At 44.7% G+C, this 17282-nt stretch overlaps 1 protein-coding gene and 2 long non-coding RNA genes across 4 annotated transcripts; 1 reads left to right on the top strand and 2 right to left on the bottom strand.

The window, feature by feature from the left end:
- Positions 1 to 2203: 2203 nt before the first annotated feature.
- On the bottom strand, positions 2204 to 4279 carry LOC136356331 (uncharacterized). The gene is made up of 2 exons (XR_010741063.1): positions 2857 to 4279; positions 2204 to 2725 (listed from the first exon to the last, which is right to left on the bottom strand). It is a non-coding gene; the product is annotated as an uncharacterized lncRNA (long non-coding RNA).
- A 252-nt stretch (positions 4280 to 4531) lies between these two features.
- LOC9271234 (uncharacterized) lies at positions 4532 to 6635 on the bottom strand. Of its 2 annotated transcripts, XR_001545602.3 has the most exons (6): positions 6490 to 6635; positions 6337 to 6401; positions 5993 to 6050; positions 5821 to 5915; positions 5548 to 5713; positions 4532 to 4920 (listed from the first exon to the last, which is right to left on the bottom strand). It is a non-coding gene; the product is annotated as an uncharacterized lncRNA (long non-coding RNA). The 2 variants fall into 2 exon arrangements; XR_001545603.3 differs by lacking the exon at positions 5993 to 6050.
- An 8020-nt stretch (positions 6636 to 14655) lies between these two features.
- LOC107276485 (uncharacterized) lies at positions 14656 to 16965 on the top strand. Its single transcript, XM_026024749.2, has one exon. The coding sequence runs from the start codon at positions 14656 to 14658 to the stop codon at positions 16963 to 16965; it is 2310 nt and encodes a 769-aa protein (XP_025880534.1).
- Positions 16966 to 17282: the final 317 nt, after the last annotated feature.

Raw genomic sequence — 17282 nt, 5'->3', positions numbered from 1 at the left:
GTACCGGATTGATGGGTGGGTGGGCAACAAAAGCAGCATATATGCAGGTTCGTTGTGGTTTACAACCATTGTGGAGAAGAATCGGGATGGATGGAGATAGATTGGATTATATAGATGGAGGACTCCTTAATCTAATCCTAACAAAGCTTATCTAATTCTAACAAACCCTAATCTTATCCAATGGGCCTAAGACACCCGGCCCAAAGCCCATGACACATTGACTAACGTGATCTTTCGCTCACTTGTTTTACAGGTGAAGTCAATTATGTGTGACTATAATCGATACTACGTACTGTCTCTTTTTGTTTACAGGTCATGGTCAAGCTAATCAAATCTAGATTTCGCCTTTCAATTTATCTTTACAGTAAGTGATAATACTTTTGAGGGCCAAAAACGCGTACTTGATCAGGTGATGTAATAATATTCCCCACGTCAGCAATTCGACGTGTCTTTGCATCAAGTCATTATTTAATTCAAAGCAGCAGTCTATTGTTGATAGGTACATATTCTCAGTTGGCTTTGGACTATCTCACTTGTACATGCAGGTTCCAAATAAATCATGAACAACTTTAAAAATACAAAATTGTTATTATAAAAGAAAATCTAATTATAAGCTAACCATTAGACCCCTGCACCCACATGCATCTGCAACTGCATATAATACAATCCTCATTTAAAAATGTTTAAATAACACACTACTAGAAAAATGATTTTAGCAATGTTGGCCTTTTATTTTTCCAGGCAGGTATGATTATTGGAGCCAAATGGCCGCCTACAAAAATGCAAACCCGGTTGAAACTCGCTGTTCGCCTGCGAAAATCTATTTTCGCAGGCGGACACTTAAGCTGAATGCCTGCAAAAATACCCTTCATTTTTGCAGGCGGACCTCTTATATGGTCCGCCTGCGAAAATTGGCGTGGAATATAAATACAAAGGCATCATCGGTGATTTTTTCTAAGTCCCCTCCACCTCCCCTCTCCCCGGCCGCTGGCCGGAGGCGACGCACCCTAGCGTGGGCAACGGAAGGTGGCGCGGGCAGCGGAAGGCGGTGTGGACACGGGGCGCACGGAAGGCGGTGCGGACGCGTGGTGGCCTACAGCGCGGGGCGGCCGGCGGCGGCCCCCCTCCCTCCCAGATCTGGCCAGAGGGGGGAGGGGGAGGCCGGTGGTCGGCGGCCGGCGGAGCGGGGCGGCTCCCCTCCCTCCCCTCTGTCCCAGATCTAGCCGGAGGGGGGAGGGGGAGGCCGGTGGCCAGTGGCCGGCGGTGCGGGGCGGCTCCCCTCCCTCCGTCCCTCTCAGATTTGGCTGGATGGGGAGGGGGAGGCCAGTGGCCAGCGGTTTGGGGCGGACCGGCAGCGGCGACGGCGAGGAGAGTGGAGTCGGCGGCGTCTCCCCTCCCTCCTCCCAGATCCGGTGGTGCGGAGGGCGGTTGCGGCGGCAGCTACCGCCAGTGACGGTAAGGGTGGAGGCGGCGCGTTTGTTTTGATTTTTGAAATGATTTTGAAAATTATTGTGATGCGTTTGATTTGATTTGTGAATTTGATTGTGATGCTACTATGATGGTTTTGTGAATTTGTGAACTACTGGATTGGATGGGGGAATGGGAGGAGAATGGGAAGCCGGCGCCGGCGGCGTCGCCAGCAGGTAGCGCTGGATTTTTTTGTTGTTCTCTATTTTCGCAGGCGGGCCGCGGACCCGCCTGTAAAAATCGCCTATTTTCTCAGTCGATAGGATAGCGGCGGAACTCTCCCCCGCCTACGAAAACGGTTTTTGGCCGCCTGTAAAAACTATTTTTCTAGTAGTGACGTATGATTGAGAACTACTCAGGTTTCATGATGATAATTGGATTAATCAAAAGTTCATTCTTAAGCCATAAGTTTGGCTTGCCTTATTCTTCTTTGCAAAAATGCGTTATTTTTCTTCTCATATTACATGGGCAATCTCTTTCAACGGTGACATGTATGACATCATCAGAAATGTTTCATCACAAAGTAATTACAAAATTCAGTACTATAACTAGGGTTTAATGTATCAGTTTTACTAATCGCGAGGGGGGGGGGCATGCAACCGAAAATTACAAAAAAATTTCGAAACTTTGAAAAAATTCGGTCAAATTTCACAACTACAAAATATTAAATAGGGGACAATATTTTAAGTGCCAGAACGTCTAGGATCGGCTGCCTGATAAGACAAACGCACCAACAGAAAACAAAGTGCATGCATTACATCAGGAAACAGCGCAACACTTCTCAACCAAACTCAAACCTAGCATGCAATAATCTGACATAACAGCTCGCGTTTACTAACACTAGGCCGTGCGTAAACTCGTTCATGGCTAGGAAAATACACACAATTAATCATAGAATTACACAACTGTCACAACAGACCTGTTCCTCTAGCTCTTTGATCCTCTCCCGAAGCCCTCGTATCTCCTTCTCCATATCTTCCTTCTCCTTCTTGAGCTTGGCCAGATCTTCGTTCCGTTTTTTGGTCAGATTTTCATACTTCTTGGTCAGATCTTCATACTTTTTTCAAAGAGAAGGCAGCTCTTGGTACTGATCCATCAGCTCCTTGTTCTGCTTCGACAGCTCCTTATTCTGCCTCTTGAGATCATTGATCTCCGTCTTGTGTTGCTGGAAACCGATGATTTGTTTGCTGACGCCATCGATAAAATTATCAGTAGCATTGTTTGTGACCGATCTTCCCGACGATGAAGAAACAGTGACCTGCAACAAAAAGTATTATTGAATTGCACCTTTAGATCCCAATAAAAAGAAATGAAAATTAACAAGCACGACAAATTTAGACAAACATATCTAACACGATAGCAATCAAATTTCTTCATGTCCATGACTACCTCAGACTTCTTCATTGTGGAAACTAGTGTGCTCTTGATCAGCTTTGCTAATTCATGCTCTGAATTTGTAGAATGAAGCCTGGTATGCACTTAAATAGGCGTTGGGATTTGGCATTGGGCAATGCGTGCTTATCCAAACTGAGTGGCTCTTTCAGTCTTTCTCCGTCATTACTCAGTTGTTGTCCTAAAGAAATTATTATTTAAGATAAAGTAGTTATATATAATGGGTTAGTGCTTGACACACACACAGATATATATATGTGTGTGTGTGTCAACTGAACCTACCAAGCTGAAGTCATAATTAATTAAATTGAGAAACCCCCTCGATATAAATACATAAAGTTTCCTTTATATTCTTCATGGTCCTTAGCCTTTTCGTGGGTTTCTGTCCTTATAAAAGCTCTGTGAATATGTTCTCTCTGCTCTATCATTATATATACGAGTTAAAACTTTTGCCTTTTTTTTAAAAAAAAAACCTTATCGTGCATATCTTTATGGTGCTGTCTATTAATTAATTAGTAGTATTTGTTCATCAACAGGTTATATTTACCTATTTTCCACTCTTTGCCAGATATATTTAATCCCTCTTACAAAGTGCCATAAGGTCAATTGTTCCACTGTCAGTAATATCACCAGGTAAATGATCTAACCCATTGATTGTGTTCTAATTTCAATATAAACAATTAATTTTTTTTAACTACTAGTACTACTAGTTAAGGTGTACTAAAAGTAGAAATAGATATAGTTTATTGGGTAAGAAAAAGAGTCCCAATAATTTCTACTATCTGTAGAAAACACTATCAAGGGTTCACTAGCTATCTCTTTGTGCTCACCGGCCCGTTCCCTTTTATTAGGACCGAAACGGTCATTTTTAATTCCTTTGCTGACGTAGAATGGTCTCTTGTCATCATTGTGACATACTCCCTAAATTTCTAAATGATCTTCATATTTCACCTAAGCAGCAAGACCAAGGAGCAGTTACTATCCCATCTATCCGTGCATGTCGCTTCATCAATTTTGCATGCCGCGTGCACCAGCCAATCAGCTATAATGCATTAATTCCACGCATGCAGCAGCTCCCAACTTAACTCTCACAGAGCCAATGCATGCATGTAGTGCTGCTTAATACGAAGCGCCATTATCGTCTACCCATGATTTCTGCTGCTTCCTAATGAAATACGAAGATCAAATTGAAACTTTTTACTTTTGGTAATGCGAAGATCATTTAGAAATGGAGGGAGTAGTACACATTTATATACTAGTTATCGTGCACGTGCAAGGCACGTTTTGGCATTATATATATATCCGATTATTTGTGAAGAACGTGGAACTAGACAGCAAATTTATGTCCACAAGGGTGCCAAATGAGTAGCAGTATACTGAAGCACCAATTGTATGAATTGATTGAACCAAAATGGAAGCAAAAGGAAACATACTCAATGAATGCCTCGATATCTATGAACTCACCGAGAATCAGAATCAACTTGCTACAAGCGAAAGGCTCGAAGAAATAATACAAAACCTGTCTCGAGGGTGGAGGTAGGAAAAAACACATTTGGTGGGTCTGAACTTACACTATCCTCTCCATCGTATGAACATGCCGGTAAAACTGCAAAGAAATCCAGGTTGCACAATCAATATCAGTGTAAAAAAATATGAACATGAAGTCACTTACTGTTGTATCAAAAATAAGATAAGACTATTGCTGAATATCTTAGTTGAATAACCAAAGAAGCTGGACATAGACCTATCAACCTTTCTTCTTCCATCCCTGCAGCAGCATCGTCCTGGATAGGAAATTGTCTTGCATGTATATATACAGGGTTTCATAATTTGAGATTAAAAAAAGTGGGATCCAAATATTTCAGAAATAGGTTATCACTATTTATCATGGGATTAGATGGAGATGTACCAAATTTTAATTCAGATGGTACATGAGCAACATATTATTACCTCACAATAATATCTCAATAATATCTCAAGAAGCTTCTGAAACTTGAAAATTATATATTGGTAAAGTGGTAAACAAGAAACGCTGAGAAATGGAAATGCTTTGCAGAGCTCCTGCCAGGAAAAAATTAAAATTGTGCCATCAGTATTCAGTAACTTATAAAACAAATAGCTTTATTTGATGAGAGGCATACATGGATATTGCAAAGTTTTATTCACTCCAAATCTGAAGATGTACACATTGGCCTAAATATATATAAATCTCCAGACATAAACAGGTGACCTTATAATATGTATAAACCTCAAGATATACACAAGTGACCAGAAGATTGACACAATAATTGATTTACTTTTCCACTTGAACTGAAAAGGTTGTGTATGGTCCAAACAGAATGAAAACCAGTCACATAAATTGTTTCAGTAGAGAGATGGGTACCATTCCCTGGTCTCCCAAGCAGACTACCATTCCAAAGATCATATAAAGTGCTGACGACATCAATCCAAAGTGGCAAGCAGAATGATCTATACATGGATGTGTTAAACTTAACTCGACCTTGTCAAGTCATCAACTCTGATTCGATGAACATTCATTCCTTTTTATATATATCCTCGATTAAAATTTCTGATAACATCAACCATAAACCATGGCCACGGGGAATTCCTTTTTCTCTGGCTATCTCATAATGCATATAGAAACCAAGAATTTAAGACAAATAAATTAGAGATGTAAAGTAATTGTACCTTTAATGCAACCAGATTCAAAGGTCGGATGCTTTGTATATAAAGATTTACAGGATTATAGAGGACTTCGATGAGATATGGATCAACAATGCCAATGAAGATGGCATGCCATCATGGGATTAAACCTAAATAATCTGATGATCAGTCTGAAGACCACATATATCACCTTAGCAAAGACAATAAAAGAACATCAATACCTCCAAACAGAAGCATTATGGTGATTGACAAATGGTGGGTGCAAGAGATGCATATAATAGGTTAAGAACTGCGTACCAGATTGGGGTTAGCCGATGGATTCACAGGAGGGACAGAGTCGTTGCCATACTTGTTGCCGTACCTTGCCATAGTGTTCATTGTAGCGATCATTGCTGAGTCAGCAAACATTTAAATGATCTATCAGAAATGAAATAGATATATGCTGCATGAGAAATAAGCTAATCATTACTTCTTTCTAAATAGAATTCTTTCTGCCACCATATATGCGTCCTCCATTGGTGGATGCTCTGTAGAAGATGTATAGAGGACAATATGCTATGAGCAACAAAAACACGCACACACAGAGTGAAAAGCAATAATAAAGCAATCATTTGTTCTTTTACTTGAACAGGTCAATCATTTGCTCGCATGTAAGGAACTATAATATTTAAATAATTATCATTAGATTGGGTTGGTCCTAACAACAATCAACCAAGGAATTTGAAAGCATGAACAAAATACCAAAAACTGAAGCATGTTAATGTCAGTAGATCAACCCTACATATCATGTGGCTCATGATTTTTTTTCCAGACCTTGGAATATTTGTCATAGTATGCGAATCCATCTGCGAGCGAGCTCAGCCTAGCCATCACCAATCCTGTGAGTCATGAACAGAAGATTGGGGGGAATACACAGAAAATCAACCAACGTTGATTATAATTAATTGGAGGAAAGGGGTGAAATACCTATGTGATATAGGAAGTGAGGGCTCCAGTACCCAAGGAGATCAAGATGGCATCACTCTTGCTAAAAACATCCAGCAATGTCTGCTGCCATGGAACGGGATAGAGAGAAACCTGCCTAACATGCATAATCCAGTGCTTAGGTGGGGAGAGGAGATCTCAAGGGAACCCGATCATGTGGGAGGAGGTCTTGACACAGCTAGGTTAGTAAAGATAGCCATGGCTGCATACATATAGAAACAAGCAAAAAAGTGGTAGCCATTACTTCATTTCGACCTGTAAATGTAAAATCTGATGGCAGAAAATAAAACCAATAAGCTGCAGAAATATTGCATATCTGAAATTTCAGGATTCAGATATTCTTCTATTTTCGTCAGAACTATTGCATATCCTTCTGCAACTAAAACTTGATTGAGAGCTGGCAGTTAGGTTAATCAGAGACATTCAACTGCATTGCCTGGAGATAATTCAACCACTGGAGAAATTTTGTGATGCATTTTCAGTTTTTCAGTACAGTATGGCAGTAACCTGTGACAGCGGTGGAGTTCGGCGGCTCTCGCCAGCGGTGGAGTGCACGGCAGCGGCGACGGCTGGGGACAACCTCGGCTCCATCGGCGGCGGCTGATGGGGAGGACGTCGGCTCGCCAGCGGTGGAGTGCACAGCGGCAACGGTGGCTGGGGACGACCTCGGCTCCATCGGCGGCGGCGGATGGGGAGGACGTCGGCTCGCCAGCGGTGAGTGCACGATGGCGATGGTGGTGGCGGCGGCGGCGGCGGCGGCGGAAGGGGCCGCCCTTGGCGCTGGCCGCGGCGGATGGGGCCGGCCATGGCAGATGGTAGGATCCGGCGGCGGCAGGAGAAGAGGTCGGCGTGGGCAGCGGCGGCGGTGCCGGAAGGGGACCTCGGCTCCGGCGGCGGACGGAGAAGAAGGCGGCTCCGGCGAGGATGCGGCGGCGCGGCGGCAGTACAGAGGAGCGAAGTCTTTGCGCGTGGATGGGCGAAGTCTTCGCGCGTGGATGGGGAGTAGTTTTCGCGGCGGTACTCAATCGTGCGGCGGTGAAATCGTGCGCGCGGATGGACGGTAGGGATTGATCTGGATGATTTCACCTGTAGGATTGCAAGGAGACAACTCCTCCTTTTTATATTAGTATAGAAAGCAGGGAACATTCATCAATCGCCGTTGTTTATTTAATTAGTATAACCGCAACCGGTTTATGAATTTTCTCGTACTGGCTGAACGTTTGCATGATCCTAGCCGCCAACTTAGGCAGCGTTCGTTTGGAGGATATTGAGGGAGAAAGCACGTCGTTTTCCGCACGCACGCTTCCTAAACTACTAAACGGTGTATTTTTTACAAAAATTTTCTATAGGAAAGTTGCTTTAAAAAATCATATTAATCCATTTTTAAAATTTAAAATAATTAATACTCAATTAATCATAAACTAATGGCTCATCTCGTTTTGCGTATCTTCTCAATCTCCTCAATCCCCTTCTTCTCAAATACACCCTTAGACTCTGAGCATATAGTATCTTTTTCGCTTACTTGTGTGTTCCAGTTTACTAAGTCTTGATTTTGTTCCATGTTCCATTATATTAAGTGGGGGTGCAATAAATAAGGTTTCTTCGGGCTCAAGGGTTCACACCATCAGCTCTATAGGCTGTGTCCACGCTAAAATTGGAAGTTAAAAGAAATTGGAACAATGTGACGGAAAATTTGAAAATTTGTGTGTGTAGAAAAGTTCGATGTGACGAAAAAATTGAAAGTTTGAAGAAAAAAAAGTTAAAATCTAAACAGGGCCATAGTCGAGATGAGAAATAACACAATCTAGGGGAGAGGATTCTAATATCTCGTGATGTTGACATCTGTATATACCTTTTGCCACTCTCTTCGTCTTCGAAATTTTCAAAATCTCACATCTGAGATAATTTTCGTTGCTTCGACCACTCGAAAAAAAAGAGAAAACCAAGTAAAACACTAATAATAAAAATACTATTACTAATAATTAAGACAGACATTGGATAGGCCTTAATTTTTGGAAAATTTGGAGACTTGACGGGATGGATCGGAGTTACGGATTAGGAGATGTGATTTTTGGAAGATAAAATAATTTTCTAGATAATTAAAATCATTGAAAGGACGAGAAGCTAGCAGGTGAGGTCGGGAAAAAGGGAAACTAATTAGACATTTTCTTTTTGTTGAGAGTGTAGTTGGGCTTGGGTCTGTTGGGCCGGAGGTGAGGAGGAAGGTAAAAACATGACATATATTTTATTGGAACAAGTTCACTGTAGCTCTCTCATTTTTATGCTGAATTTAAATCACGTGCTCAATCGTAGTACTAAATATAACGCATGTCTCAACTTATAAAACCGGTGTACCTAGAGATTTTAGACAGTATAGTGCCTAGTTTAGTTGATGTGACGAGTGAGACCAACGTGAACCCCATGTATATATATATATCCTCCAACCCCCTTTCTCCATCTTTGATACTTTTCTCTCCATCTCCGACACTACCCACACTCCTCCTCATCTGTGCCGCCTGCCGCAACCGTGGCCTTGCCGCAGGAAGGGAGTCCCTTCCTCCGCCTCCCCACGTTGCCACCTAGCAGCTCCCTAGCTCTGCCTCCGACGGCCTCATCCGCTCCTTCAACCTCCACCCGCGTGACGCCTCGCCCTCGCCCTGCCATGGTTGCGGCGATAATGACGTTCTGATCGGGACCATTGTCGAGAGGCCCATCCACACTCTTCTTGCGCCGTCCTCTTTCTCGCGTGAGACTTGGCCAAGGCGAGGCGAGGGGCATGGGTCCACAGCGTGGTTGTAACTGGTTGCTGTGTTGGACGTTCATGGCGAGACAGCTGCGCGGAGTGCGCACGCGGGGGATGCGGTGATGCCACGTGGTCAGCTGTTGGACGTTCACGACAGCAACGATGCTATGACATCAGCGCTTAGTAAATACTCCCTCCCTCGGTTGCATGTTATAAGATGTTGGTTAAAGTCAAGTTGCTTTAAGTTTGACTAAATTTATAGACAAATATAGTAATATTGATATTACCAAATTAGTTTTATTAAATTAATAATTAAATATAATTTTATAATAAATTTATCTTGGGTCGAAAATTACTATTTTTTTCTATAAACTTGGTTAAACTGGAGCAGTTTGACTTTGACCAAAGTCAAAACATCTTAGAACCTAAAACGGAGGAAGTATGTTCTTGCACGGCGCGCCTGGAGCCGATATGCAATGGATTCCTTCCATGGCCACGCCACACGGTTGGTGGTAGTACACTCGTACTGCATCTGCATGACTGGGTGAGCGAAGGCCGGCGAGGCAGAGCATGGCGAGAAGAAGCGGCGGCCAGTGATGGTGGGAAGATGATCTTGTTGGTAGGTGTAAACCTTGGAGCTCGGGATTGGCTTGGAAGATGGTGGTTGGTTGTGGTCACCTTGCATGCTTCTGCTGCAGCGGTAATTAAGGAGGAGGAGATCTCATCAGTGCACGACGATGTCGAATGCGTGTTTGCAGCTTTAGGAGCTTGCCGCCGAGTGGTATGGCAAGTAGATGCTTGCTGGCAGAGGAGCTCGCACGGTGGCCGTTGTCGGCGGAGTAGCTCGGACGGTGGCCGCGGCGACATTGCCGACGACTTCGCTTGCAATGGGGTTAGTTGCTGCCATTGCTTCATGGTAAGTGTAACTTGTTTTTATTTTGTTATTCTTTTTGGGAATAGCCCGGACCATATGGGTCCCACTCGCCCCGTTAGTCAAAACCGAACACTAGTGCCTGAGACATTAGGTACACCAATTTTACAAGTTGAAGGCAGCATTATATCTGGTATTGGGTTCGAGGATGTAATTTAAACTCGCGTCAAGATGAGGGATCTATAGTGGACTTATTTCTATTTAATTTGGGTGAAAGGGTTATTGGGCTTTTTGATTCTGGAAGGAGGCCGAGACCGATTTGGCCTGGTAGCGTCATGGGACGGCCCAGAGCGGAGGCCTGCATCACAAGCAATGTGATGTAAGATTCTATCTTTTTCTTTCAATAATCAAAATGTGAGGTTTGTTTGAAAACTTTTCAGCCATGACAATAGATCTAAAATCGTCAAACATCAAATCGAATAACGTGGCTCTGATACCACTTGCATGATTAAACAAGACCAAACAAACCTACGAGAGAGGGGGTGAATGGTAGGGAAAACCAAAAACCCTAAAATCTTTTGCGTAATAAAGATTTACCTCGAATGGAGTAGATGGCGAAGCCCTTCACCGCCCGGTCAAGCCGCACCAAATACGCCAGTCAGACCGTTGTTGTCTGACCGATCAGACCACGCGCACACCTGTGGTTAGATCACTGCTCTCCCACCGGTCAGACCATCGCCTTGCCTTCGGTCAGACTGTCGGGACCCAAAAAACACCGGTAGATGACAAACTCGAAGATGTAGATTGAATATCTCGACTTTATTGCATCAACTTGTGTTTACAAAGTGCACCAAACTAATCTCCAAAACCTAACTTTTCTTTTAACGCAACTCTCTCTAAATCGATACCGGGTGGCCACACCCTCCCTGTCTATTTATACACGAGGTAGGCTATGCAAAATCCACGAATCTAACATGACTTAGGACTCCTAACCACGTGGGAAACCCTCTCTTGCAAGTATCCAACTTATCTCTTTCCTTATCTCTATCAATCTTCCCGAATTCGGACTCCCTTCCAAATTCAACTACTTGTTCCATACGTACACAATTCATCTTGTATACCATATAGATTCTTCATCACCACGTGCATTGTTCTCCATCCTTTTAGTATCCCGCATGACCTTTTGATCCCTGGACGTCTACTTCTCCTAAGTCGACTCTGATCTATCATCGGCAACACTCTCTCGAGGCCTCAAGCAACACCTGCATATGCAACAACCAAGATACCATATGCTGAGCACAAGTTCGTCCCAACTTAACTAACATTAGCATAACAATAGTATCCATACGTATAAAAACCATCTAAAAGTCAAATCCACAAAGAAACTATTCAAAACCAAGAAGATAACCGAAACCGACATCGAACAGGAACCTGCCGGTTAGATCGTCAGGCTGGCCGGTCTGACCGCCGCATGACATGCGGTCTGATCGGCAGCACTAGGCCGGTCTAACCGCTCGGGTCAACCGAACTCGCTCCGTCCACAAAATCAACCGCCTATCGAACACCAAAATGTCATCATGAAATGTCACAAACCACCAATGTTTTCGTCATACAGAATCTAAATCAACTTCTTGATTTTACACATCGTACGAAGGTGGGAAAACGGTTAATATGTGTCGGGTTTAAATGAATTGGTACCTATAAGCCGGTTCCTCTATATTAGGGCACTACTACAAAAACCCTCATAGGGACCGGCTCATAGGTGCCGGTCCATTTAAAACTGGCACTTATAGAGCTTTTCCCACCTCCTATCAATGAAAAAGTATAGAACCGGCACCTTTAACCATGCTAGAACCGGCACCTATAAAAACCCGGCACCTATAATATATTATAGGTATCGGTTAATTATAGGACCGACACCTATAATATATTATAGGTGCCATTTTCTAAAAAAACCGGCACCTATAGCTTTTGAGCCGATCGATCGAGCCGAGCCGAGCCGAGCCGAGCCGAGACAAATGTGCACCGCACCCGGCCGGCCACGATATATCTATCGTCCTTATCTACTCCCTCCCCTGGCTTCTCGATTTCTCCCTCTCTCTCTCGAGTCTCTCGATCTCCCTCCCCTCTCTGTCGCAGCGCTTGGTGGAGGCAGGGTGGCGGCGGCGGGATCTCGCAGCCAGTGAGCAGCGGCGGCGGGCTCCTTCCCTTCCCCCTCTACCCCCCTCCTGAAGGGCGGCGTCCCCACGGGCGGCGCGTGGTGAGGCGGCGGATCCGGTGGGTCTTTGGCCGGATCTGGCCTCCCCTCCACCAGATCCGGCGGCCCGGCGTGCGGCGGCGGGAGGGGAGGCAGCAGCGACGTGCGGCGGCGGCGGGAAGGGAGGTGGAGGCGGCAGCGGCGTGCGGGGGCGGCGGGAGAAGAGGCGGAGGCGGCCGCGATCTCCCCTCTGCCAGATCCGGCTGCCCGCCGTGCGGCGGTGGGAGGGGAGGCAGCGGCCGGCGTGCGGCGACGGCGGGAGGGGAGGCGGCAACGGCGGCCACGACCTCTGCCAGATCTGGCCGCCCGGCATGCAGCGACGGGACAGGAGGCTGTAGCGGCGTGCGGCGACGGCGTGTTCATGTTTGTGTTTAAATAAATTTGTGGTTGTGGTTGTAGTTATGATGATGCTCATGTTCTTGAGTTCTTGATGCTCATATTTTTGGGTGAAATCGGGAGCTTCTCTATGCATTGTTGTTGTTATTGATGTGTGATTAGGCTTTTGATTTTGGATGTGAGGATGTGAGGATGTGAGGATGTGGAGGGTTCTGGATTCGGCTCGATTCGAGCCGGGTTTTTTTTGGCTCGTGCAGACATAAAGGTGCCGGTTGATAACTGGCAATAGGTGCCGGCACTAATAGGGTTTTCTGTAGTAGTGGGGGTTTGTAGTAGTGTGTCGATTGGGCTAGTGAGCTATATATGAGCTCAATTGCTACAAATAAATTCTGTCGGGTGAACAAAACAAGGGAACCATAGTGTAAGCTTCACTGCGCCCACCACGTGGTAAACAAATATTGCATGGCACGCCGCATGTGGAGTCGAAGCTGTTGGTAATTAATTAAGGAGGTCGATGCTTGCTTACCAAATTCGATTACCACCAAACCAGTTAATTATCAGCAGGCAATGCAGGACGCAATGTTATCTGCAACAATAGAAGAAAGGGAGCACATGTAGCTGTTCTGAGTCGCAGCTTTTTCAAAATGCATGGATATACTGCTTGGACTTTCATGCGGCCCACACTCTGTTTGTTTCCATTCTAATTGTAGTTCCTTAGGTCGATCAGATTTTAAATTCTGGAGTGAAATTTTAGTTTTCTGTCGTCCCACCTGGCAGAATATTCTTTGCAGCATTTTTTTCAGTTCAGAAAAAAATGTTTATATTCTTACAAAATATGCTCGAAACTTCAGTTCTATTTCCGCCGTTACGCGCGCAGGAAATGTTTTTAATTTTTGCAATAATATTGAAACTCAGTGGTGTAAATTAAGATGATGTAATTTGAAATGTTGTAAGATAAAACATGAAATGAAGAACAAACATTCCTTATGATTATGATAAGAGAGTACTATCCTTCAAGGAAACTAGTTAACTACTAACTAGATTCACTTGGAGGTTTGGAAGAAGAGTTTTAGGAAATACAGCTGTGGCAGAAGCAACTGGGATCCCACATATATATTCCACTGCATGGTAGTGAACTAGTGATGCTCATGTGATCCCATATATATAAGATATAGTTGTACAAACAACTGATATTTGTAGATCAGTGCGTTACCTTTAGTCCCTTTAGTTTGTTTGTATTACGTGGCTAGCAAAAGCACAGTTGTATACCTAGTACATCCTTGCTTAGAACAGCGCAGGTGAATAAAAAATGGTTTGATCATCATGCTAGCATGCAATGTATTACCTCCATATTTTAATGTATGACGCCGTTGACTTTTTGTCTAACGTTTATCCATTTGTCTTATTGAAAAAAATATGTAATTATCATTTATTTTATTATGACTTGATTCATCATTAACTGTTCTTTAAGCATGACATAAATATTTTCATATTTGCACAAAAATTTTGAATAAAACGAATGGTCAAACGTTGGTCGAAAAGTTAATGGCATCATACATTAAAATACGGAGAGAAGAGAGTAGCATATTAGCACACTTTTGACTAATGAAATGTAAAGCGCATGCATGCAATAACAGAGATACTAGTGAAATGCCCAGATCCCTATAAATCCTGGATGGCTACAAGCATTCTTAAACACCAAGGTACCAGTGTACATCTTGTTTGCTGTTGTTCTAGCACTTGTAGATTCTAATCAGCTTGATATATAGTGATATATATCAGTCAGGTATACTCCATCAGTGGCAAATTAACTGTAACGCCATCAGCTTCAACAAGCGCATGGCCGGTACGTACGTCTCGTACTCTCGCGGTTGATTGTTCATAAATTACGTCCTGCTCGACTAGTAATTAACCAGATTCAGGCATTAATTAGCAGGGGCGATGCCTGGATGGATGAGCACCCTGATGTCCATCAGAAACTTCATGTTTTCGATCCGGGGAGTGGTAGCCCTCAGCTTCATCGCTCACGTCGTCCTCGTGTTGCTCGCCGGAGTCCGCCGCCGTCAGGCCACCGGCGGTGCGACATTGCTGCTGTGGTTGGCGAACCAGATCGCCCGTTGGGCGCCGACCGCCGCGCTGGGCATAATAACCAACTACAGCACGGTGGCCCATGGGAGGCTGCAGGCGACGCTCTGGGCGGCGTTCATGCTGCTGCACGCCGCCATGCCGGACAACATCACCGCCTACGCCCTGGAGGACAGCGTCCTGTCGCTGCGGCAGAGGGTAGACGTGATTGTTCAGGTGTTTGGACCCGTGTCGCCTGCCTACATCCTGTACCTGAACACGGTCGCCATGCCTGGCGACTCCATGCTCTGGGTCTCCTCCTTCGTCTGCCTCATGGCTATCGCCAAGTACATGGAGGGCGCGTACTACGCGCTGCAGCGAGGGAACCTGGAGAACATGAGAAGCTCAAGAAAAAAGGAGGAGAAGAAGAAGGTGATGATCAGTAGGAGCCTCCAAAATGCTAGCCGGGGTGGCAGGAAGCCGGATGATGAGCAGATCCTGCTCATTGCTCATGATATGCTCTATATCACCAAGAATGCCTTCATGGATTTTTTGGACAAAAAGAGTGATGATGATGACGAGCAAGAGGCACTCTCTGGTACATGGGATGAGACACTGTACAAGGTTGTCAGCATGGAGCTCTCCCTCATGTACGACATCCTCTACACCAAGAAGGTCATGGTACAGACTTGGGGTGGCTACGCCATCCGTTTTGCCTCTCCATTCCTCGGAGCAACTGCATTCCTGCTGTTTTGGTTCCACAGCAAGCAAGGCCAGGCGACGGCGGACGTTGTTATCACCTACGTCTTGCTAGGTGGCGCCGTCATCTTGGATATCAAATGGCTTCTCCGAGCAGTGGTGTCCACATGGACCTATTCTTACCTGAATGATAGGCCACGATCGTGGCTTCATCATGCACTTCTGTGCTCAGGGAAGTGGCGCATGCTCCGTCGATTCATCCTCTCTCTGAATCTGTTTCGGTTCCTTGTCAATAGTAATAATCCAACTAGGTACAGGATGTGGTCAGGAACCATTGGGCAGTACAACCTGTTGAGGCAGTGCACTCGCCAGGAGGACGAGAAGACCAGCAATTTCTGGAGCTCGCAGTGGAAGAAGAATGCACCTGAAGACACATGGATGGAGTACGAATACCACAACTCGAGAGGCATTCAAATTTCAAGAGATTTCAGGAACAAGCTGTTTGACCGTGTTTGGAAAAACATGGAGCTAGCATTTCCAGAACGGATACCTGTGGAGTATCCGTTGCCACCACATCCTTATCCGATGGCGCCGATGGAATTTGATCTTTCTTTGCCGGCTCCTCCTCCAAAACCTATTACTGGTTTCGATCAGGAACTAAACGATGCCCTGGATTTCACTCCTGATTTACAAGAGACCATTCTTGTCCTGCACATCGCCACGGACATCTTCCTCTCTCACACGGAATCCGGTCCAAATCAAGATCAGTCGGAGTGGGGGAAGTCGATCAAGGCGTTGTCGGATTACATGATGTTCCTCGTCGCGGTGCGACCCACCATGCTCCCGGGCCTCGCACTCAGCAGCCGGTACGAAGCTCTCCTTGATGCTTTGGGTGAACAATGGAACGAGATCAAAAGTTCTTCCTCCTTCAACAACTCCATGACGAGAGAGAAGTGTCTTGCCAAAAGTCTGCTTGACAAGGAGATGAAGAAGAATGGAAGGACACCCATGAGAACATTCAAGTGGTATCAAGGTAACAAAACTGAGATACTGTCACCAGGAGCCTATCTAAGTGTTCTTTACGACTCGAGTTATATTCTATCTGATGGAGCTAGACTAGCCGATCTTCTGCTAAAATGGAAACCTGGTTCTAAAATCGAGATTGGAGATAAAGTACTTGAAGACAAACTTAAGCGGCAGTTTCCGGATTTGATGAAATCCGGTGAGGTGACTGAGACTGAATTAGAGTATCAAATGCCCAAGGAAGTGACAGACATCATCTTCAGAGAGTGGGTGCGTCTCCTAATTAACGTGTCCATCAGATGTACTAGGAATTCCCATGCCAAGCAGCTTGCTCGTGGTGGTGAGCTCACCACCGTTGTGTGGATCCTCGTTGAACACGCTCGCATTCTTCGTGTGAAAAAGACGACAAAGAGGAAACCAGCAGATAGCTACGATGGACTAGGCATTCATGTGTCTCGCTACTGACAGATATCTATAGCGTCTCTGATTGATGTGTTCATTTGATCTCCTTTAGTTAGGACGTTTTTCATTTCTCCTGTGTGTGTACCTGTGTAACTCGATCGACGATCTGTAGCTAGTAATTAACTAATTTGCAGGGTTCTCAATTATTCTCTACACTCAATTTACCTGTGGACCGGCGATTTAACCAATTCCTTTATCTCTATCTCTATCTCTACTATTATAAAAGTTTAAGGTGTTTTTGCTTTAAATTTTTGTATGTTACGGTCATCGTATCGGTTTTGTATATTCTACATACTTGCTGAGGCAGACACGTGCACTGC

Source organism: Oryza sativa, chromosome 4, assembly GCF_034140825.1.
Source record: "Oryza sativa Japonica Group chromosome 4, ASM3414082v1".
Classification (NCBI taxonomy): Eukaryota; Viridiplantae; Streptophyta; class Magnoliopsida; order Poales; family Poaceae; genus Oryza; species Oryza sativa.
The sequence above is the reverse complement of the archived record's forward strand: the minus strand, read 5'-3'. Positions and strand labels throughout refer to the sequence as shown.

What these genes read in the sequence shown, in the direction of transcription:
- LOC107276485 (XM_026024749.2), top strand. Translation starts at nt 14,656, where the DNA reads ATGCCTGGATGGATGAGCACCCTGATGTCCATCAGAAACTTCATGTTT.